The sequence below is a fragment of the Phoxinus phoxinus genome, assembly GCF_949152265.1.
Source record: "Phoxinus phoxinus genome assembly, chromosome: 20".
In the NCBI taxonomy this organism is placed as follows: Eukaryota; Metazoa; Chordata; class Actinopteri; order Cypriniformes; family Leuciscidae; genus Phoxinus; species Phoxinus phoxinus.
Genome location: NC_136895.1, coordinates 16,524,160 through 16,549,911, shown reverse-complemented (window position 1 = coordinate 16,549,911; position 25,752 = coordinate 16,524,160). Strand labels below are relative to the sequence as shown.

At 37.8% G+C, this 25,752-nt stretch overlaps 1 protein-coding gene across 2 annotated transcripts in view; it reads right to left on the bottom strand.

The window, feature by feature from the left end:
• Window positions 1-1,405: 1,405 nt before the first annotated feature.
• Window positions 1,406-25,752, bottom strand: part of ncanb (neurocan b) — a 140,315-nt gene continuing 115,968 nt past the window's right edge. For both annotated transcript variants that reach the window (XM_079593119.1, XM_079593120.1), the window contains 5 exons: window positions 15,653-15,811; window positions 13,037-13,119; window positions 12,291-12,435; window positions 6,811-6,993; window positions 1,406-6,720 (listed from right to left, as the gene is read on the bottom strand). In XM_079593119.1, coding sequence (XP_079449245.1) covers window positions 6,602-6,720; window positions 6,811-6,993; window positions 12,291-12,435; window positions 13,037-13,119; window positions 15,653-15,811 — 689 coding nt within the window. In that variant the 3' untranslated portion in view covers window positions 1,406-6,601. The remainder of the gene's footprint in view (window positions 6,721-6,810; window positions 6,994-12,290; window positions 12,436-13,036; window positions 13,120-15,652; window positions 15,812-25,752) is intronic.

Below are 25,752 nucleotides of genomic sequence, written 5' to 3'. Positions count from 1 at the left end.
TGTGAGCTTCTATTTTCAATACTTGATGTGCTCTATGTATGTGATCATTATTTATATGTGAATAAATGTATTTCACAGGAAGTGATCGTGTTTCTTCAGCAGACTTGCATTAATCTGCTGGATTCATATGGGTTTATTTTACGCTCTGTTTATAAAATATTTAAAGCATCAGCGTATTTGTGGAATGGACAGAAATTAGGTTTCATTCAAATATATCTTCATTTGTGGTTTGAAGATGAACAAAAGCCTTATGGGTTTGGAACAAAATCAGGGTGAGTAAAGGATGGCAGAATTTTCATTTTTTTATGAACTATCCCTTTAAATTCCATGCTGTTCCTCACAAAATGATGGTATGACTTCAGATGCAATATGGTGCATTAGTCATATGTACCAAATGTTTGTTTTGGAGTTATAAACTGTAAATTTGGGTTTGAAGCAACATGAGGGTAATTTCATGATGGCAATTTTAATTTTATAGTGAACTAACCCTTATAATTTCTTCTTGTTCCTCATACAAAACTATCGTATGGACCACATTTTTGTGTTTTTGGAACTATGAACTGTCCTTTTATGGAAAAAAGAAGAAGAAAGTGAGTAAGTACTTACAGAATTTACCTTTTTGGTTGAACTGTGCCTTTATGAGCTGTATTTATGAACATATTTGACCTATTTGAGGTGAAACTTGATCTCAACAGGGTGTTTTTTCATTATGCACAATTCATTTTTATGTCTTATGTCACTTTAATGTCTGGATGAATAGAATTCTTTGATATCGCACGTCTAATACCTTGTTTTGTTGCGTTTCTGTGCACTTCTGAGTCTTGATCTCGCCTGATTATTAAACGTGAGAATCATAGCTCCGTACAGGAGCAGATACAGGAATATTTACAATGTCTCGCGCCTCAGCGTGAGGATGGAACATCAAAGACCTTGAATCTGACATGAAGAGATAAAGCAGAGGTAGTCAGAGATACACGGCGTGTATGAATTATTCACCACACACTTCTTGAGAGCCAACAGCTTGATAAGAAGTACTTGCATCCAGTGATGGAGAGAAAAAAAAATGGCAAAATAAGATATAGCGATGCTAAAAAATATATCCTGGCCAAACCAAACAACTTCAATTTTTTATAAATGTGCATAAAATGATCTGTAACTTTGCTTTTTTTTGTCAGAGGCCCTTGAGCTTTAATGATTGAATATATAAGTTTGTTAAAAAGGTATAATTCATCTATAAAGGAAATCTTAGCATAATTTACTCACCCTCATGTCGTTCCAAACCTGCATGGCTTTCTTGGTCACTATATGCTTACATTGTATGGAAAAGAGCAGCGTGAGCGTTCTTCAAAATTTCTCCCTTTGTGGTCTATGAGGGGAAAGAAATTCATACAGGTTTGGAATTACATTTTTGGGGTGAACTATGAATGAGTCATTTCTTTGCAACAAAGACATAAGCAATTAAATAATATTACCGATCCCATCCAATGTTTTTTAATTGAACACATGTTTGGTAAAGAATATGATACAAATGACAGAACTAGAATTCATAAGAACATCAATAAATATTGAGTAACACACATGGACAGCATTCACACAGCCTAACTCGCTCATCCCGCTGAAGAAAATGTTAACTCAGTAACTCAACAGTAACTCAATGTAGAAGACGGTGTTTAATGTTTGATGCAGCAGCACTCGTGTTTTCTGCCTTGGGTTGGAGAACAGATGGAGAATTAGCCTGTGTGACTAAGGTCCGGGGACTCAAACACATCCAGTTTTCATTTAAAAAAAGTGAAAAATAAATAAATACATACATACATACATAAAAAATGAAGGAAAACATCAAGAATTGAAAACAAAGTCTGTACATCACAGAGCTGAGGAGTGGTGCCAAAGGGTTGTTTTGCTACTGCTGAAGGAATGGATTTACTGCTTTAAACAGTAGGGAATGCAGGGTCATTAATAACGAATTATAGATATACAGAGAAAAAAAAACAGCTTTAACTGTAAATATACATGAACAATTCATAGGCTTGGTTCTTTAAAGGGAAAAGTAAACAGTAAAATAAAAAAATTCACAAAAAGGTATAAATGCGACTGGATGATCTCATAATAAGTTCGAAAACCTCACAGTCCGACTGGATATACAGTAATGTAAAGCTAAAGACCCAACCATATCGAGATAAAATGTGGCATTTATCTGGGCAAAACTCAGTAGAATGATGAATGGTATTTAACACATTGCTATCATTGTTGCCAGGTTGTTATTTTCTAGTCCAGGTCGAAAGCGCGCACCTTTAATTCTCTATGATGTTATGGCTTGGATCTCTCCTTCAATGTGAGTTACGTGATTTTTTCCCGAAGGTCTGACCACTTAGAAAAGTAATAGCACACCTCTCCTCAATATGTCTCATGATCGGAGGTGTAATTCATATACATAGGAGCATAAAAACCTGAAAAAAAAGCCTTACAGTATCTTAATCTGTATCATGGAGTCTTCTTTAAGGTCCTCGCAGACAGCGCTAACATCCCAAAGTTGGGTTTAATGATACGACAGCCAGCCGGGATGGAATTTACAGATAGGATTATGTGCCAATTTTTTATGAGGTAAAGGGCAGACTATGTAAGCATGGTTTAGGTGAACAGGGAATGCCGGAGGTTCGGGTTAAGTATACTAAGCTGCTGCGATTTCCAGAACAATCCGCACTGCCACCGGCAGATGAACTGGCTTCTTTGTCATGGTAATTCCCTTTCTGACACCATCCAATCAAAGACATTTCCAGCAGACGAAGATAACGCACTAAAAATTCAGATGTGCTACTCTTGCTGCGAAAGTCTAGAAGGGGATGATGGATGTGGCGTGTTACCTGCAGTCCTGATTAAACAGAGGACATCGTGCTCCTGTCTCACCTCCACAGCTTCCTCTTTACCTCCAACAATCATGTAAATACGAAAAGGACAAGGTTAAACTCTCGTCACAACGTGCACATTGTATCAAAACGGAGTGAATGGAAAAACACCAGTCGGCTGCAGCGGGTGATAGCAAACAAAGTGTTGGCGGCAATTGTGAGATGCGCAAGAGTATTTTGCATATTTTGCTTGTGAGGAACTCAACAAATCTGTCGGAATGAGTCATGCAAACAAGCCTAAATAAGACTATGTTCCACAAATGTAACTACAAAGGGGAGGTGCAGCTAGCATAACAACCTCTGGGATAGCAATTGCTCTGTGGCAATTAGTCAGAAAACTTGCCACAAGAAAATCCCGCAGCTGCCTCTTACGGTTCTCCACAATGCCTGCCAAAAGACAGCTGTGAACATTCTTTGTTTAGAGGTTCCTTTTTATAATCAAGGCTCGCAATTAAGTTGCCACATTGTTAGCCATCTGCCTTCCTTCGCTAGCCTGAGCTGAGGGCTGTAAAGAGCTATTAGTGTGATATAGAGGTACATTAGCAGCTAATATGGATTATTAGGATACTGGGTATCAGAACGAGACTCCAATTTTGACAGACAAATTGCACAACACTGGTACACCTCCTGTTCAATGCAAATCATGCACAGGCATTCGAGTGAATCACCAGAAACCCGTTCAGAATATGTCCAGGTCTTTTTTCACCTCAAAATCAAAAGAAAAAAAAGTACAGTCAACTTGGTTTGTTTAAGTCATTCCAACTTAAATAGCATTACACTGACTTAAAAAATGAGTTAAATCTTGTATAACTTATTAAAATAATATGCAAATAATATGCAAAATAAAAATAATACAAAATGAATTAAAAAAAAATCATAAAATAACAATATTTTTGGAATAGGAATTTGAGAGGAAAAATGTGCTTAATTTGTCTGAAAAAAATGTCACAATGCAAAAATAAATTCTCATCCCTAAAGCAAAATACTCATCCCTAAAGCAAAAATGTGTATTATTATCCTACATTTTTGCTGCCTTAATTTTTTTAAGTACAATCAACTTGGATGTTTAAGTAATTTCAACTTAAATTACATTAAACTGACTCAAAAAATAAGTTGAAAGTTGAAAATTGCTTAACTTCTTTGAGTTATAACAATGTAAAAACATATGTTGTCATAACTTATACATTTTTACAGTGTTGTACTTGTTTTTAGTTTTGAACAATTTCATTAAATTGGGGTGAAATGTGACCTAGATAGAAATGTACCCATTAATACACGTTCTTCCGCTTTTGGCTAAAGTTCAAAATGTTCAAAAACAGCTTTTTTCTAAATTAAAATAATCCTTTTCTTGAAGTCAATTGCTTCTTTATCCACAAAAAAGGGCAATAACCTCAACATTAATTAAGCTTGCTTAGAAAAAAAGATTAATTGTTCAGATATTCAGACAGACTATTGGCTTTTCACAGTCTCAGAATTTTTTGGCTATTTCATTAAAAAAGGTGGATAAAGGTAGAGAAGGAAAGATGAGGGAGCACTGACGTTGAAAAGAAGTTACCGGAGAAGTGGGCTACGTTCGCAATCTCATGGGGAAATGGAGAGAGGAACAGCGAGAGATAAGCACAAACCTCGACATTAGAAAAAATGCTCTGTAAAATAAAGACTCTGCCCTTTTTTAAGGTAAAGAGGATGGTTGAGAGAGAGGGCAGAGAAAAAGGCGCAAGTCCTCATTTTTGAGTCAGCTGTCGCAGTACTATTTGAAAAACAGGACACGCACCTGGTAGGACAGAAAAAAAAAGTGTGCGTTTCAAACCCACAGTGAGCCCAGACCACATCTTTCGCTCTGAGGAGAACAGAAGGCCAAATGCTGCATCTCAACTGGCTTTCTTCCGCATGAGCCTATCCTTTTTAACCGCTTGATCTTCAGTGCTGGAGGTATCCCTGTCTCTGAAATTTACCCATGAGCACTTTTAACATCTAACCTGTATGTGATATCGCACCATCTGGATTCTTTGTTTACGTTCTCGTCCCACCCATGGGAATCCATCCTTATTTTATTTCTTCCCCAACTGTGCTACATTGAGAAGCTAATTACGGGTGTAGCGTTCGACCCTCGAGGCTGATAAAAGTACCTCGTCACCGGCTCAGTTTGATGTGGCGTAGATGTAGCCGAGTGCAATTAATAAGAGTCGAACCTCTCTTTCGGTCTCTCTAATTCTCCCTCTTTTTCTCGCCGACAGGCTCTGACAGGACAATTTCTCCTCTGTGGGGGAAAAAGTAGGAGATCATGACACACACTATCAATTACAGATGAAGGGACCACTAGTAGGGGGATTTTACAGTGGCATATTTTATCTAATTCTTGTCAAGTCAATACCTGTGAAAGATAGGAAATCTTCAGTCAAGGGTTGAAATTTATCTGCGTTAAGGGCTGTTTAAGGACTGAGCGTAATATTTCAACCCCAAAAATGAGAAGTCTGTCATCATTTATTCACCCTCATGTCTTTCCAAACCCGAATTACCTTTTTTTTGTCTGTGAAGCACAAAATAATTAACTTTGTAGAAAGTCCAAGCTGCTCTTTTCTATACAATACACTGTAAAAAAAAGTCATTTCAACTTAAATCACATTAAACTAGAGTTGAATCTTGTAGAACTTATAATTTTAAAGTAAAGAGTTTTAAAGAGTTAAAGTAGTTTAGTATGAGTTTTAATGTAAAAACATATGTTGTCATAACTTATTGATCATATAATTTTGTACAGTGTAAAAATTAATGTAGACAGCTCCTAAAATGAAGAAAAGCACAGTAAAATGATCATTAAAGTGGTTCATATGACTATATGTATACAATGTTCTTATCAAGGTATTCAGTAAGTTTGTGTGAGGAAAATTTGCAGAGAACTCCACAGTTGTGGGTCTGAAATCTTGTTTGTCATCAAGCTGCCAAATTTTACATCCCAAAGCTACCGTTGAGTGAAGATTAACAATAACGGCTTTTGATTATAAAAAAAACCACGTTGTTTCTCGCATAAATCTTCAGAACACAACGCACAATTACTTTTATGCTGCTTTTTTATGTTTTTAAATGTCTCCATTCACTCATCCCTTCACCCTTCAACAGAGGAAATAAAGTTTTACGGCTTTAGAACAACATGAGGGGGATGTTTACTTTTGCGTAAATTGCACAGTTTATGCTCTGAAAATCAGGATGAGCACCACTCCTCGCAACCCAAAACACATCAATACTCAGAAATACTGTATAAATTAAGTCAATGTCTTACAAAGAGCAAACCAACGGCAAAACGCTCAAGAAATACTGCATGAGCAAACGGATACCAAGCATTTCCTGGCCGTTTTGATTTGATTCTGCGTTTTGAAAAGAAATACAATATTTACATGTAGTACACAACTCTCCCGCTCAATTAATGCTTATGTAAAAATACATAAACAGTTACCTAGAGTGTTTTCTACATTGAAGGTACGAAAGAACTTTCCTCGTGGTTGATTCACTAAAATGAGATGGGACATTAACGGATAAAGAGATGGAAAAAGTAAAATTGTTATAGTCCTTGTGAGGTCCAGCAGTGCCCCCTCTGATCATAATGGGGGAAAACTGACCCAGGTGAGAAGGGGGGAAAGGTGAAAGGCCGTCGAATATCAAAGAGGCGAAAGGCTGGGGGAAAGGAGGGGATTATTTGGTTAGAAATGGCCGTGACCCTCATGTTGACCTCGATGACCTCCTGACCCATGCCTCTTGTGCTTTCTGCGCTCGTGGTGGGACTTGTGGTGGTGGCGTCTGTAGCGGTGAGATCTCCGTGCTGAGAACACAAGAAAAGTATCAAGTGTGAATGAATTTGGCGGTTCGGTTTTTTATATTGACTTTTAGCTAATAAAATCTGGACACTCACACTTTGTACAGATGATCTTGGGTCGGTCCCATTTGCCGTTGGCACGGCACTTGGTAGTGGGGATGTGGCGCTGGAGGAAACCGTCACCACACTGGTAACGCACCACAGAGTGTATGTCGTAGTGCGAACGCTTCCGACCAATCAGGAAAGCGTTGTCCACGGTGGGCGGAGCTCCACATAGGACTGCAAAAAAGACAATAAAGTAAGATTACGAAAACATAAATTAATCTTGAATCAACATCAAATGAATCAACACACTTTCTTTATATATGTTCCTGGACATTTTTACAATTATGTCAGATATTATATTATGTTCATGGTACAGTGGCTATATTATTATGTTCAAATAAAATAAAAAATAAAACACTTAAAAGCTAAAAAGTGAATTTAGGCAACCGTATGAAAATTAATATATATTTAATGAATTTCCTAAAGATCACATATAACAGTATTACTAAATTAGTGTTTTTTAAAGCTTAACTTTTAATGATCATTAGATGGAGGCAATGTCATTTTAAACTACCAAGTATTTATAACTAAATTATAAATAACTGTAGATAATACAAAATAATTGTAATATAAAAACAAAGTATAAAGCTAAAAATACAAATAAATCCGTCAAAAAACATTTTTATTATAAAATCAGAATAATAACAAATTAAACATATTAGTTATAAATAAATAACTAATTTTTAATTATAAATAATTATATATAATAATAAAAAAATATATAATATAATAGATAATATAAGGTGATGCATCCTTGTCATTGTGAATCTTTCATTCTGAATCTTATTGCAAATAATACAAATATATAATAACAGATGTACTACTACTACTCATTTTTTTAAAATTATTTAACCCTTATTTAACCAGGGAAATCCTTTGAGAACAAGTCTCTTTTGCGAAGGAGCCCTGGCCAAGAAAGCAGCAATAAAAGTTCCACATAAAATACAAAATATAACAAATACAATGAACATACAAGACATAATACATTAATAGTACACTGAATCGACCAAAAAATGAGTAAAAAAAAAAAACAAAACAAAAAAAAAGACATCCCATTGTAAATCCCATCTAATAATAATAATAACATGTTTTTCCCCAGCCACCTGTCACATAGATCCCACTTTTAAAGATATAATCAATTCCTGATGGATAAAATCAAGTCTCACCTAACATGTTGTATTGAATACTCTGAAAAATAGTTTAACTGCCACATTCCAGAGGTAAAATGGATTTCAAATGCTGTTCAAGATTTATATCTTGACAAATCAGAAGTGGAATATGAAAAAAAAAGAGAAAAAAAAGAATTCTGCTGTATTCGGATTCAACCCTAAAGCACCATAGCCTAACTAATTAAACAGGTCGTTTCACTGAAGTTCCTTTTACTTTCATTAGGTGGCGCCCTCGGAGTTGAACCTCAGTGTATTGCTTAACTGAGGATGGAAGCTGGAGCAAGTCGGCCAGTTATTTTGTTGCAGTGGGCCAGTAAACAGCTCCTCATATTCACACTGCTAACAGCAAAGCTATAATCCAAGGCTTGCCACTATAATCACCTCAGCATGTTCGTTTGGAGGGAAACATCATAAAGCTGACCAGTGATTTGAGTGTTTAATGTCTTCACTCCGGCAGACTTTATGGCCTTGGCACTTTTCACTTTAGTTTTTCCCTTTCACGTAAGATTTTCTTTATCAAATGCTCCAGAGAAAGTCGTGGCATTAACCTCCGTGAATCAAATCAATTCTGGCAAGGAACTGCAGGTTATCTGTAGCTCAGTACGGGCAGGAATCGCCAGCTAATCAGTGACGCTATGAGCTGGAATTGATCTGGGAAGTCAGCGGCTGGTTGTGAGCTTGATGAGTTTTGTTGTATGCCTTTTCAGGCAGGGGGGTTTCTTTGTCTGGAGAGAAAGCAGTGTGACCTTCTAGCTTGAGGACAGCAGGCAAATGTCACACTTAAAAAACTCAATCCTCGATCCACACAAGCCCAACTCCGATTCAGCAATATATCATAAATAAATAATAGACCATCAAATCAATACTCAATTCTGGACACACTGTACACTCAGATACAGCGGACTCAAAAAGTAGTTGGACAACTAAGCCATGCTTAAAAATGTATGAATGTCATTGAATTGAGTATTTTTTTACTGTGAAAACAAAGATATAAAATATTTTAACAAATATTGTGATAGTTTAATCAATCTTGTAGAGTCATTAAAAACACTCATTACATGCAAAGTGAGATATTTCAAGCCTTTATTTGTTGTAATTTTGATGATTAAGCTTACCGCTTATGAAAACCCCAAATTCAAAATTAGAATATTGTGAAAAGTTTTTCATAGCTGTAAGCCATAATCATCAAAATCATAACAAACAAAGGCTTGAAATATCTCACTTTGCATGTAATGAGTCTATATAATATATTAGTTTCACCTTTTAAGTTGAATTACTGAAATAAATTAACTTTTGCACGATATTCAAATTTTTCGAGTTTCACCTGTATGCAATATGCTTAAAAAAACTCTGTAATACATTTTTAATAATATTTGAATAAATGGTGAAGATGGCCCTTATATATAATCTAATGCAATTGCATCCACACAAAATAAATGAACATACAAGTAAAGTAATAAATTAATTTGAACTAATACATTTTAAATTTGCCTTACTTTTAAATTATGTTATATGCGGCAGTCATTTGAAGTGATCACTTTTGTGTTCAACCGCTAAGTAAAAGCATTTTTACAGTGGAAAAAGAAAAGTGGTTTATCGCAGCGCTACCATATCGACCAGCCAGAGCAGAATGCCCAAGGATGCATCACACCTCATTCATCCAAATATCAAAACTGGCAGGGAAAAGTCAAGGTGATTCAATAACAGAGACATAGATAGGGGTTCTTGGACTGAGTCAGCATCACCCTGAGACCTGTGCTGAACACTTTGGACTCAGGCATCTTTACCTCCAGCTAAATCTGTAGCTCAGCATACAAACTATTACAACAAGAGAGAAGCATACTGGCATTAGGTCTGTGTAAAGCACATATCTCAAGAGATAATATCATGCATTGCTTTTCTACGCTCTTAAGGGATTCTATTATTGTATTAAGGCTTCACTGGAGGGATTGCATGATCAATAGCGGTGACAGTTTGAATGATAGAATAACTGGGGGAGGGCTGATGGACAAAAAGGGACAGCGAGGCAGGTGGTGTTGGTGGTGGCTGAAAATGTTTCCCAGGTGGTCTTGCAAATGACAGCTGGCTGAGCTGTGTATGCGTGCCAGCCTTATGACTGTTTGCTCAAAATTGAACAAGCACACCATCGATTAAAATCAGTGGATGCTGCCCAGAGTAACCCCTGTGCACACCATTACAATAACCATGGTAATGTGTATTTCTGAGAACTTATTAGCTTTCGTCCAGTCCATTTGCCTTAGGAAGACTAAAAGAGACACTCTGGGTTCACAAGGGCCAACTGGAGAACAGGTCCATCAGAGGACGCATCTCCGAAAGCCAATAAGACTTGTTTCATTTAAACGTGTATATTAAATGTCATTTTTATTTAATGATGGATTTCACTGCAATATTATTTAAAGGGGCACTGTGTAATTTTTAGCGGCATTTAGTGATGAGGCTGCGAATTGCAACCAACGGAAGTTACGGTGGCCGTCCGGAAAAGATGTCGTCGTCTGAGACAGCAGAGAGTAGCCAGTTGAGCAATGAGGTTTCTTTACAAAGATAAATTAAGAAATTAGGTTTACTTAATTATTCAGTAAACCGATATGTTATTGTGAATATTATTGTTACTTGTTCATCTCTGTGTCAGTGTTTTAATCGCTAGCTTCTTTCCACGAAGAACAACATAGTGACGAAAAGCGTTTGTCCGTTTAGGGCCACTGTAGAAACCTTTCAATGTAAGGGGACCTTACATTGTATGTAGATGTATGTAGGTGTATGTAGATAAAAATGGCTCATTCTAAGGTAATAAAAACATAACGGTTCAGTATGAAAGGTCTTTATACACCACTGAAAACATAGTTATGATATTGCATTTCTGTCAACTAATCCTCCTAAACATTACACAATGCACCTTTAAGTATATACAGTAGATATTTAAGTCAAACATGTAATTTGACATCTGATTGAAATCCTAATACCCAATATGGTGTTGTTTTTGAAGATTTTTCAAGTTTTTATCACGTGCAAAGTAAGCCTACCACATAAGCTCAAACGCACTTTTAATAATGAATTGAGTGTTAAATTATGGAATGGAGGTCAGAATTTCAATTGGAAGTGAGAAAAGTGTTTTTTTATTGGCTCTCCAGAGCAGGTCCATCATGGTCTGGACCTCTTGAGAGGGATTCTCTGATGAACCTGTTCTCCGGTTGGCCCTCGTGAACCAGAGGTGCCTCTTTAAATCTAGCTAGGGCAGACAGACCCGATGGATTCCATACCCTCAGTCTGCTTCATATGTAAATTACCAGATAAAACAAGTCTAATGAGTCCATAGTGGTGTGGGTGAAGCAGACTGCGTTAGACCTAGACAGTTAAAAGTGTCTGAAGAGAACCAGTCATGTCCGTCATGTCATGATCGAGGCTTTGAACACACAGCCCTCCTGAGGACCAACCATCACATCCTCAGAACAAAATGAGTGACAGTTATTGCTGAGGTCCTTGTCTGATTGCGAAAGACGTGAGAGGAATTGGTGAAGGTGGAACTGCTGAAAATTAAGCTGTACAAAACTGACATAAAAAGAAATAACGGAAGGGAATGAATTTGGAATATGGGACTTTGTTACAGAAATAGTTCCCCCAAAAATGAATTATTTATTTACCCTCATGTTGTTGCAAACCAGTAGGAGTGGGAACACCCCAAAAAAGATTCATTCTTCAAAAAATAAATTTTGAAGAGTGATGGTAACCAGACCGTCAACTTTTCCATTGACATTGTATTTTTTGACATATAATAAAGTAACAGTTCGGTCACAAGCATTCTCTAAAATCTCCTTTCATTTTCCACAGAAATTTCCATTTTCCATTTTCTTTTGAGTCAAATCTTTTCAATGAATCGTCGATCTGTTTCACAAAACCAGTCTGAATGATTTGTTCATAAATCATATACTGACCAGGTTCTTGAGGTCAACTCACTGATTCTATGTAATTGCATAGAAAAGCGTAACCAGTTCATTATTCAAAATGAATCCTTTTGTGTTCCACAGAAGAAATAAAGTCAAGTGTCTCTGAATGGCATGACAGAACTATGCCTTTGAAGAAGCAAGATGTATTTAAATCTAAGGAAGGGATATAAATGAAAGAGGATATGAGGAACATCTCATGAAGAACATGAAGATGTGTGAATTAAGTTAACAAAAGGAGGTCAGCAATGGAAGAAACAGTACAGTGAGGTATAAAGCAAGGCGGTACAGTATTTGTCCTCTTTTCCAAAGCCTCCTCTCTCTCTCTCTGTCTCTCTCTCACCTGTGCCTTTCTTGCAGATGTAGGGCAGGTTGTAGTTGCAGGGCACATCGTTCCATTTGCCGTTCTCATGGGCGATCATCACAACGCAGTCCTCTCCGCCCGCAAAGAAATTATCCGGCTGGTTCTCCCTCCAGTTCTCATATTGCTGGAGGAGGAATGGGGATATTTCAGGGCTAAATCCAAATCCCATGGCTTTACTAGGTATTTAGTGTACCGTCTTCTTATATATCTGTTGCATTACAAATGGGTTTTCAGATACATCTAATCGGTCTGCTATAACATATTATATAAACTTGTTGGCTACCTAAATGGCTTAAAGAGAGACTTGTGCATACATTTGCATAATCTATCTGATTATACTGCCTGTATTATCATACTGTGATTAGACTAAGTGATTAATTGTACTATATGCTCTGATACGTGTATTCTGATTCGATTTATATATATATATATATATATACATATACCAGTTATAGTTATATAAATTTTTGATTATAAAACCAAAAGTCTCACCATTAAAAGCCATGTTCTCATTATAATTTTATGTAGCGTATATGACAGACTTAACAATATTTTCCTTTTTAACTATATATATATTAGGGATGCATGATATATCAGCCACGATATCGGTATTGGCCGATATGTGTTCATTTTTAACATCCAATTTAAATATATACATTTAGTTTTAAATATATGAATAAACATATATAGCAAATTTAATTTCTTTAATGTATTATGTGTCTCACCAGATCCATGTTATCGGTCCACTGGAAGTCGTCTTCCACCATCCTGTCATTCAGACCAATCCATGTGTTCTCATGGCTCATTACTGTTTTAAAAGCACAAAACATTTAAAATTATTATTATTTTATATAATGGGACAGAGGTCAAGATTCCAATTGGAAGTAAGAAAGTGGAAGTTTTTTATTGGCTCTCCAGAGCAGGTCCATCATGGTCAGGACCTCTTGAGAGGGATTCTCTGATGAACCTGTTCTCCGGTTGGCCCTCGTGAACCAGAGGTGCCTCTTTAAATCTAGCTAGGGCAGACAGACCCGATGGATTCCATACCCTCAGTCTGCTTCATATTTAAATTACATTTACTCTGTGCACATTACATCCAGCACATATTTTAAACACTCTTTTCACCATACATTTGATGGAAAGACTTAATTCATACCATGTATAACCAACAACCTGGAAGACCACTGAAAAACAGGTTAATACAAGGTGTAAATAGGGTCTTAGTGTCATAAAATGCAGTGGTAATGCTTCCCCTTTAGGTTCTATTCTGCTTTATGTCTCCTACAGGGCCACTGGGAGCCGAGCGATGGTGTTATCACAATCACAATTTAAGCTCAAGCCAGAAGCCATCAGATTGTCCCCAAGATGCATTTGAGAGGATTTTTTTTTTGGTCTGGGTGTAATGGAATTTCAATCATGGTGTTACTGATTAACATCATTACAGGGCCCATTAATCTTCCTAATGGCTGTGCCCCCTTTATTGCAGGGGTGGAGATGTCCATTTTCAAGGCGATTAAACACACTTTTTGGTGAGCGCTGTGGCTCTGTGAGCAGACAGCATGCTGTGAGAGGCCACACCGAGAGTCATTACGCTGGATTTAGGCTCGACCAGGGGCGGTAGACATAATGCAATCTGTGCCGTGCGGGAGGTCAGCAGCCCTGTCTCTTATCTAAGTTATGTGGCTTGCTATTAATGAATCTAGGCTATGCAAAGAGTTTTAGTCAAAGCTAATTGGGTGAAACAAACACAGTTTAGCCAGAGTTATCGGCTGTTTTATAACCCATAGAAAACAGGGTTCCACAAAATACAGAATTAAATAATTGGTTTCCTTTCAAATCATGAGTGTGAAATTTAATTGGCCACACCCCACAGGAAGCAGAATTTAAATGACAGGAAGTGAGGATTTAAAAAAAAATGAAACTTTACTGAGAGCCCGCCCACTTTTTCAGTTGCCTAGGTTTCTGAAGTATTTTTCCCATAGAGATATTTTAAAAAGTCTTATAATAAGAGTTATATCAGCCCAACCAGCTACAAAGTGAACCACAACATTATGAACTTTGATTTGAAAAAAGTATTTGAAAATTATGCAAAACACGGTTCAAGACCGTGTACTTAGGTACTTAGTAAGGGAAAGAACAACATATTTTCAATATATTACAAAATATGCATATATTTAAGTGATTTGAGAGTAGGGAGATTCTTTCAAATCATTTGCAGTGCTTCATCAAAGAGGACAGGCACTGAAGAGCTCTTTTTTGCGCAATTTTCTTGTTACAATTCTTTGCAGAATCATGGGTAATAGTTTTTTTTACCTCTGAAATCAACAGAATAATCATGCTCTGGTGTTAAGCATTATTATTAAAAAAAATAAGTTGAAATAATGCGGGCTGGCGGCTTCAATAAAAGCATAAACCATCAATTAACAATCTTGTAGTCCACAGTATGGCTTTAATAAGTTATTGTTAAAAACCAACTCCCTTATGGATTTTTTACTTCTGACTGTTGCACTCTATTGATAGATATTCAATAGATAATGCAATTCTGAGAAATTAAGTGTTCTTTCGCCTATCTGTACTTCCTGTTAAAACAGCAAGTTTGGGCTAGTCATTTGCAATTGATTTTAGAAGGATCTAGTCATGAAAGCATTTGATTGGACAAAAATGTGTAGTCCAGGATGAGTCATCAAAATGTTGGCACATTTTCCTGTAAGAAAGACTGTAAACTTTAGATTCATATACACCGTTCAAAGTTTTGGGGCTTGATAAGATGTTTTTATTAAAGAAATTAATACTTTTTATTAATTTAATGCATCCTTGATTAATAAAAGTAACAGTAAATACATTATAATGTTACAAAAAAGATTTCTATTTCAAATAAATGCTTTTCTTCTGAATGTTCTATTCATCAAAGAAACCTGGGGAGAAAAAAGCATCACTATTTCCACAAAAATATGAACTGTTTTTAACATTGATAATAATAAGTCTCGAATTTACATCGGAAAAGCCTTCGAAAGGTGGCGTTCATGACTGTTTCAGGAAGCACGGAAGGGAGGGGGAGCAGACGGGATGAGGGAGGGTCTAGCTAGCCTCCATTTTGTTTGACAATACTTCGAACGTCAACAAGAAGTGACGTCACCCAACATCGCTTAGAGCACCTTTAAATTACCGGTATATAATATTTTACAATATTACAGTTTTTACTGTATTTTTGATTAAATTAATTAATTCTTGGTAAGTCTTCTTTTGAACTGTAGTGTAAAAGTTTATATTTAGAAGTGCACAAGCATATTTAACCTGCAGAACATTAATTGTGCATTTGTTTAAATTGAGTAGATACTGACCATTAATGAAGTCCTGCTCTTGTGTGGAGTGGATACTGGCCAGGTGACCACTGTGCTCTCTGCAGTCCTTCTCAGCGTCCTCCCATGTGTGTCTACGGGTGAAGTACCTGTAGCAGTGGCCGTGAAACTTCCTCCAGTTGTGCTCGCAACCCTCAGTATCTGGGTTGAGAGGGAAAGAGAGCATGAGTTACAGAAAAGTGTTTGAGACATTAGCAAAAATGCAACTTGTTAGCTTTTAGCATTATAATTAGTATAACAATGTGAGTGAAAGTTTAACTGAATGAAAGATTAGCATGATTTTCTTAGTATTTGTTTTTTTCACGGTGTTTGAAAAGACCATTCAGCAATAATCTCACACATAGCTACATGCTAGCCTACTTAAGCACTCAACTTTAGCTCCTCTGAAGTGACACATCCATGAGTTTTATTCGCCTCTCTTTGTTGTGTCACTCTAATCCATGGCTGTGAGCATAAGCAGTTTAGCATTAGCAAAATCATGTCTTAATCTATTCAAATGACAACAATCTAAAGAAACGTCTTCTGCAGCTAAGTTCAACGGCTAATTAAGCCCTGTCACATCCTTGTCAGAACTGCCTCTTTCTAACCCTCTGGGACTCTACCGCATCTGGGTACACGACGAACAGAAAATCTCTACTTTTCTGAGCGTGTGTGGCTTCGTACATTTGTGTATGTGTTTGAGGGTGAAGGTTTTAGCCATCCCAGACTCCCCATTTCACGAAGCTCCAAGCATGTTGCTGCCTTTTTTACTCCTAGCAAATTTAAAGCGACATTGGTAAATTGGCTGCTGCAAATTGGCCCGTATGGGCCTCTGTTTAGCATGCAGATGGGTGCGAGAGCTGCCTGAACACAGGGCAGAGGAACAGAATGTACCGCAAGACAGTATTTAAGGTGCCACGATCACTGCAGTCGCCATGGGTCTACGTGTCCAAAATGTTAACGCCAACTGTCAATCATATTACTTCCTCATTGTCTTGATCAGAATGAAAATGAAACCATAATTTGCTTTTCTCCATTACGAATACAATCCTAGATGGTGCTGGTAAACCAGAATAGGTTTCTTTTGGTAAAGCTGGTTAAAATAGTCAATTTTACACTGCAGATCAATGTCAGCATGTCCAAAATGTAGAATTACAAGAGCAAATGTGAAAAACAATTGATTTTGGTAGCTAAAAACCTGGCAAATAAAAATAATAATTTTGGTTCCTGTTTAGGCATATTACTAACAGAGCTGAAAGGATTGCTGTTTGCTAAAACAACCTTTTCATTTAAATACATAGAATTTCTTGCTTTGTATCCTCCACTTGTTTCCATTCCCTGAAAACCATTAATTCAAGAGATTCAGAGCTAAACTTTGAGAGCAGCCTCATTTAACCGGAGTCAGAGGGATCTAGCCTAAAGCTAACCTGAAAGAAAACACTGCCCAGAACAAAGGATTCTCTCTCGTATGCTTTGGCATTCAAGTGGCTTTCTGTTGTCTAGGGAGAAAACAAACTGGCTGCTCTTTTTTATTGCTGCTGAGGCTGGAACAACATGTCAAGTTTCCCAAAAGAGGATGAACAGTGTTAGCTAATCTATAAGGGAAGAGCTAATCTTTAATGTGGCAAACAATCTCAACTGGTGGGTCATGAACCAAAAATAGGTTGCAGGTCTGATAGGGTTGAGAATGGCATGGAAAAAAACAATGCTAAACGTAAATTTAAATGCGTTTCTTGCTGTGTATCAAAGTTATGTCAACTATGTGAATGAAAATATAGAGCAGTAAGACTCGGTTGAGCATTGCAATTTGATCAGTCCAAGAGACCGGAACCACACTGCGTACAAGCTTCCGGATCCATTCAGGAATGTTGACAGTGTATTGTAATACAGTGGGAACGTGTCCAAATTGGTGCGCCCCAGCAGAGCCTGCTCTCTTATCTCCAGTCGCAGGAAGAATAGAGATGCTGGAGGCATTACAAGTCACCGTTGGCATACCTTGGCACCTGGCCTGGATTAGGAATGGGCAGTTATCACCAGTCCTCTACCTGAAAGCCTTCGCCCCAAAGCCTAGTGGGAGTTGCAATCCTTTGAAGAAAGCAGCCCAATGGTGTTCAAAGCAGATGATATTGCTCACGGCAGACTTTGCGCACATTAAACCAGTCCTAAATATTTGCAAACAGAGACCTGTGGAAGAGTAGCCGAGCAGAGTCCTTGTTCATTTGTTACTTCTTTGAGAGGCTCAACTGGTGGATGAACCAAAAATGGGTTGCAGGTCTGATAGGGCCAAAAAATTTTAAATTAAAATAAATAACAATAAATAAATACATTCTTCTTTGAGAGGCTAGCTTTATAGCTTTATAGTTTATCTGGAGCTTCTTTAGAGCGTCAAGTTGACGGTTGGCACGTTTTCGTGATTAATGCATGGCAAGTGAATGAGCAGCAGTTAAAAATAAAAAGGGCAAGTGCTTCCAACTGAGTGATTGGGTCATTTATTCCCATCACAATGTGATATATTAGTGCTGTGTTTTCGACACCCCAGATGATGAAGCATTTGGTGGGTTGATTTTCAGGTGACGCCATTTTATTGGAGCGTGTTTTTGCTCTTTGCGAGAATGGAGGCCATAAACAAGCGCAAGTAGACACAAGAAGCAATAGTGAAGATTACGGTCTCGGCCACATCATTCTGTCTTGGATGATGTAGTCAAGATCATCCGAGAGCAAGGAGTGATAAGTGCACTTTCGCAGATGTGAAAGTGATGGAGTGAGAGCAGAGGGGTAAATGCTAGAACAAGGGGCGACAAACATGTTGCCATTTCAGCTCGTTCACAGACACCATCCATATAGGTGAGAAAAAAACACTGCCAGGGAGATGCATGCTTATAGCCTCAACGGTACGGGCTGTTGGCACACTTGATTTAAAGGGGATGGCGCTTGTTAAAGCTGATGCGAGCCGAAAGCACTCGGGTTTCATGCACTCACACTCACAACCACAAGGTTTATAGAGAGCAATTACAGGCCGTCCGCGGGGAGCCCATTACGACGCTTGGCTTTACGGCTCTGCAACTGGTATAGGATCCATCCAGGATCTGATTTAGGATTTCCTAAACTCAGAAAAATTAACATAACATTTAAAGCACATACAATGAGTCAAGCCATTAAAAAAAACTGAACTCACTCCATCCATCCATTTTCAAACTATTTTCAAACATTCGGAATTGGTCTTGAACCTTGCTTGTCTAATTCAGAACTACAGATATTCAAAGAATATCTTTGAATTTCAGTTCATTTTAAGTCTACTTTTAAGGCACTGTCAATCCAAAGCTGAATGGCACACAAGCCTTACTAAAACTAAGTATAATTAATGTAAAATACCCCTTGGGACATCATGAGGAGTTTTTATATGGCCTTAAAGATTGAAAAACATATTTAAGATATTTTATGACCCACAAGAAACCTAAAATGCCAGCATTACTGTGTGTGATATAGCACTAAACAACCAGTAACTTGTATCAACCCCGTCTGGAAATTCAAGCTGGTCTTTGCCGCACAGAGGCGTTCAGACTGCAAAATCTATTCGCCAAACTACGTTTTGGGAATTCTGTGCACTTTTAGTGCCAAACTTCAACAATTAATTTGATGAAACAAGACTAGGAAAGTTGCCAAGTAGAAAGTCTTCCTAAAATGTTTTCCTCTTTTTCCAGCTGCCTCAGTAACACTAACACTCTGCAGCATTCATCATATTCCCCCCAACAGTAGGGAGAAATTGTTCACTGGCTCACAGCCCTGATTGGCAACCTTAAAAAAAAGAAAGAAAGAAAGAAATGCTGTGGCTCTCTGATGCATGAAGACTGAAGCTTGATACCATAGGTTATTAGGTAGTGTATCGATGTGTGACCTATGCCGAAAAACTCTCCAGAACAACTCAACCATGTTGATTATTTATCTAAATTAGTGGTTTTCAATCCTGGCCCTGAGGACCCACTGCTCTGCACGTTTTGTGTCTCCCTTATTTAACACACCTGATTCCGGTCATCAGCTCACTAGGTGAGAGCTTTATGAACTGATCTGAGCGTGTCAGATAAGAGAGACATTGGAAATGTGCAGACTGGTAGGTCCCCAAGACTAGGATTGAAAACCACTTATCTAAATAATACTAGTCTAAGAGTGACTTTAGACATTTTGGAATGACTCAAAATCCACCCTACAAACTCAAACAACAAACTAACATGCGACAACTGTTAATTATTTTGAATATGTCCTTAAACCTCATTAATATGCTTTAGCTACTACACCTTCAACTTCCAACTTGCCATATATGGAATATGCAAATGAACTAAGACAGCAAGTGTCTTCTGATTGGCTAAACAAAGAATCCGACCACAGCCTGATGTCAAATACAAATATATAATATTATTAAATATACTATACTTGATATCATATGGGGGGTTTATATATATATATATATATATATATATATATATATATCATATTTATAAGGGCAGGGGGATTCTTACTGGCATTGATATAAAAAAATGCTAGCAAAAAATTAAAAGGGAAAAAAAGACAAGCTGGAAATTTGTACCTCTACTCAACTCTTTAGCACTCTTCACCACGCGCTCCTGTTGATGTGATGTTATAATTAAGAAATCTTCATTAGTGCAAACACTATCTAAAGACCCAGAAGGCCATAATTAATCTGGCTGTGCTCAATATTAGTTGATGCAGCAGAACCTCAGTGGTACAGCTCTCTGTCTGTCTTGATTATTTTCAGATCTGACTCCCCCCCAGCTCACACTAGACGGCATGTAACATCCCCGCCACTCTTTTCAGCTGTCGATCAGTCTGCTAGTCTTGACAAAACTTCCTTCAAGATAAAAGAAAATGCCGTCAGGTTAGATTAGTGCATTGTTTAACCTTTTTACAAGCACGCAGATTTCAATAACGAGCCATTTTCTCCAGTATAGGCAAACTTTGGGGACAGAAAATAATCAGGGCTTGGGGAAAAATGTCACACAAATGCCCCAGATATGTGGGGTAACGTATACATTCAGCTACCTCATTATAAGTGCATCTGTAATAAGTGCTAAAATTCTGTATCAATTAATTGTTTCGGATTAAACTGTTTAACTCGATTGTGAGTGTTTCATCCGATCTCCTGCTTGTTTTCTTACAAAATGTGTGTTTTTTCTTCCCTCAATATGAGTCAAACCGCCAGATACAAAAATAACCTGCCAAATATGTATAATAAATATTGACAAATTCAGCATTCTAGCATGAAAGAATGGATTGAGACAACATGGCGCATTTTCAGATGCATCTACTGAAAGCACCATCGTCAGACAGAAAATCTTACTGAGGTCAATTTATATATAAGAAAAGTAATTTAATGCTGTGTGGAGCACAGGAGAATTTTGCAGAATAGCTTGCTTCACACAAATTGAAAGTTGTTATCTAAAGAGATATGTTATGATAAAAGAGATATGATAAAAGATCATATGTTACTTTTCAACCAAGACCATGCCCAAGTTGAAAACACAACCAAGAAGTGGCTTGAGGCTCATGTTTTGACCTGGTCCGAGTCCAGATTTGAACCCTATAGTGAATATTTGGTCTCATATTAAACTCAAACTAACTGGGAGACATTTTTCAACTATGCATGAACTGTTTGAAGCCATTAACATTGATTAAAAGAACACTGACTTTTCTTCCTGTAAAAAGCTGTCTGCAACACTGCTTAAACAGTTAAAGATAACAAAGAGGAAGGCTATTGCCTGCTAAGTTACTTTATTCACAGTATTTGTGCAATTCTTGCTAATTTCCTGACCAGTGATGTGTGACTAAAATTGTTAAGACCATTAAAAGACCACTAAATATTTAGCAATTTTTGGCTTGGCCCCTTCAGACACAGAAAAAAATATAAAAAAATTACCTAAAATAAAATGACAATAAAATAACAACAACAACTAAAAACCCACCAGAGCCTGTGTTATGTTGTTGAACTCAAGAAAGAGCACTGTAAGTATAAAGACTAACTAAGGATGCAGATTCAATTTTCCAAAAGAAAATCTCATAAATATATGAAATAAATAAATCCCAACCATGGGGGGAGCTGTGTTGTGAAATACAGGGTTTGGACAATGAAACTGAAACACCTGGTTTTAGACCACAATATTTTACTGGTGTAGGCAGGGCCTCGTTTTGTGGTCAATACAGCACCAATTCGTCTTGGGAAATAGCAAGTAGCCAGATGGATTTTAATCCATTCCTCTTCCAGTGCTTGCTGTGATGGAGGAAAGTGTTTTCTGACTTGCTCCTCCAAAACACTCCAAAGTGGCTCATTATACAGGCCATGGGACTTCCCTTTCATGTTCATCAAAGCATTATGTCACAAGTCTTGCTGTGTGTATTGGTGAATTATCATGCTGATAGCACCCTCTTTAGGGTACAATGTTTGAATCATTAGGTGCACATGGTCCTCCAGAATGGTTCGGTAGGTCTTGGCAGTGGTGCGCCGATCAAGCACAGTAGGGACTGTCATGAAATTGCAGGCCAAATCATTAATGATTCACTGCGTACTTCACTCTGGGCAGAAACAGTTCGGGTGTTAAGCCTCATTGGGATGTGGAAAAGACAGTGAAGGTGGACTCATCAGAGAACAATACATGTTTTACATTGTCCACAGCCCAAGATTTGCACTGCTGGCACCAATGAAACCAACATTTGGCATTGACACGAATTACCAAAGGTTGGGCTATAACAGCCCGCCCATTAATATTGACTTTGTATGAAAATTTTGACTTTCTGCAGTGAGTTGGGAAGCTGTGGTTATGTTTTTTTAATATAATCTGGGTTAGCACCTGGACATCTCTTTCAGACAGCTTCCTCTTGCATCGACAGTTACGCTTGTTGAATGTGGTTCGTCCTACACGGAGGTATGCTGACATTACTCTGGATATCATAGCTCTCAATACACCACAAAGACTTGCTGTCCTGGTCACAAATGAGCCAGTGAGACGCGCACCAACAATTTGTCCTCTTTTGAACTCTGATATTTCTCCCATTATGTTGTGTGGATTGCAATAATTCATGGACAGCTGTTCCATTGCTCTGCTAATTCAATCTTCACACTCTGCTTTTACTTATGGAATGTAAAATCAGTGAAGACTGACCACCAGACCGCACATATGGAGTATATAAGCGTGAAACCTCCAACACTATACTGGCCAGTGTTTCAGCGTACTTTTACACGACAACGATGTACTGAAACCCAAAAAGTTTTTCATACCCGGCCAGTAGATGGCGATGTCACTTTGTAAAGAAACATGACGCGCCTATAGACTGAACATGTAATAAGCATTAGGGGTGTAACAATACACCGATATGGATCGATGCATCGATCAAACGTCTACCGATACGATGCATTGATGCCAGATATAAAATATCGATATACGGTACCCTTTATTTTGACACTCTCCATATCCTCACATAACTTTTCTCAGCTGAAATAGACACCCGCCAAGATTGACTGAACCCTTTGACACAAAAGCTGGTATTTTCCACTGTCAAGGCATCGCAAGTTCAGGTTTTACAGCAGAAACGACAAGCACCCTTGTTTGTGAACACAACCTGTTTTAGCGAATCAGTGCGCAGTATTCAGGTCAGGTGGCAAGGCTGCTAGTCACTTTGACCGACATCCCAAGTCTCCTGAAAGTTCCGGGAGTCTCCCGCATATTGATAGCGGCTCCCTGATGCCCGCAAATTAGTTAAAATCTCCTGGAATCTAGAGGGAGCGAGAGACCTTGCGTGTGTGTGCCTCACGAAACGCATGTAAGGACCCAACCAATCAATTGTCAGTGTGGGCGGGCTTTTATCTCCTCCCCCGAACCGAATTAATCAGAACCGAATTCGAGAGAATCGGCATCGTATCGTGATGAACTGTCCGATTTACACCCCTAATACGAATGACGTCACCGTTTTTACAAATTCACGTTTTTGTTGTTTACATGGAGACAATAATGGTATCGTTTTAAAAACTTGCACTTTGAAACCCGTTTTCAAATGTTTGAGTTTCCAGTCCCCCAGTTTCTGATGAAAACGGTGTCGTGTAAACGGCCCCTTAGTTTCATTGTCCAACCCCTGTAATTAATAGTAAGGCTGTGTGAAAAGGACAACAAAACTGGCTGAGATGTTTGTGTCATCACACTAGGCCTAGGACAAACTGATTTTGTGGTGGATCTAAGTTAATAAGCATCAGGCATGACTCCAGCTCATAAATCTTCTCCACACATTTGACTTAACAAATACTTCACAGTCAGGCAGATCTGGTGGGAATTGCTTGCACTCACTAAATTATGAGCTGGAAGGGAGAGATATATGCAGAAATTGTGTGCGTGGGGTTTGGAAGTCTTCGCAGGCGGTTCACTGCATGGAAAGCATTGGTTTAAAATTGTGATTCGGCAAGCCACGGGCGGCATTAATGTCCCTTCATTCTCACTCGGGATTGCGCACCTTTATCCAAAGGCACTTTCTGTTCTCTCTGAACAAATATTTACGTTACGGATTGGGATTTAAAAAGAGAAGTGATAGAATTGAACAACTGCATGATATTAACATACACAAGTGGCATGAAATATGTTTTGAGGTGCATTCTGCAGCTCTGGGATTAATTAAGCATGTCACATGCTAATCAACTTTTTATTCAATTCGCAATTGATTCGCTTCACACAATGAAAAAAGGAAGTTTGTAGCATGCCATGCATGTTTATGCAGTTCATTTTGTTCGATTTCTTGAGTTTAAGAAAGCCAATTGAGCAGAAATTGCCAGGTACATGTACTCCTCAAGATTTGACAAGAGTAGATTTAGAGGGAGTAACTGGCAGGGAAGCGTTCGAGACTAAATTACAGGAGCTAGAAGCTACATTTTTTTTCAGAGTGAATGATTCATGGAAAATTAATGGCGTAAAAGACAATGGAGTTAAAGACCCACCAACAAAAAAAATACATTAGGGATCTCTGTGAAATGCTATTAATGTTTTAATGCAATGTTTTAATGCGTTCAAAAATGCTTTTATCTCAATTTGAGCATCCGGAAGAGTTGCAATTAGCATAATATATTAATTGGCTCAGTGGGTCTGTTGATACACACACTACACTGTGTATCGAACAGCTGGCCTTTGAACCTGATGGTTTGGTGGTGTTGTAGGTGTATTGACATCGGTAGTGGTCGCCATGGAAACTGGAGGTTTCTGTTGGAAGCAGGTGAGCTTCAAAGGACTGATGTGGTTGTGATGAGAACAGACAGTCTTTGAATCACATTACACCGGAGACTGGGCGAGCAAACAAATTAACCTGACATGGGCTTCAGCTCCTCTTTGATCATTCTTATTGAAGAGGTGTGCGTGATTGTACATTAACCACTGTTCTCGCACAAAAACATCCATATTGGTCCTCTCGAGATGTAATTTAAAAATGCTATTCCAGGTAAGGAATTTATGTTTAACAGAAATCATGACAAGGCGGTGATGCAACCCTGATATGCTGTGTCGTGAGTGTCATATATATGTCATACATATATACAGGGGTGCACATAACTTTTTCAGTGAGTTACTCAGGTGAGGACCAGGAGATGGTGTTTGGTACTCACCCCATATGTAGCGTGGCCACAGCTGTCAATCATGACGTCACATTTCCATTTTTATAGCATAAAATAACTAACTAAAACCAAACTTATAAAATAAAAATAAACGAACACTTAAATTTACATCAGCGTGAAAAGAACGACCTAAAATGATAGAATTTTTTTTTATTTGAAGTGTTATTTGATTGTTCAGATATATGTATTTGTATAAATTAAATATAATTAATCCTTATTAAAGATATTAAAGAGCAGTGAATTTTCTCTTTTTATTTTGTTGTTTGATCAATATTAAGTGTACAGAAGGCATTAGGTTTATTACGCACTGTCACTTTAAGAGTGTGCAGATCCAATTGCACTGATGCACGGTACGTTCTGTAAAGACATAACCGACTGTGTTTACGTGAATACTCTCCAAAACGGACATTTAGACATAATGTTGTGTGTATTTGTCCATTCAGACGCGAAA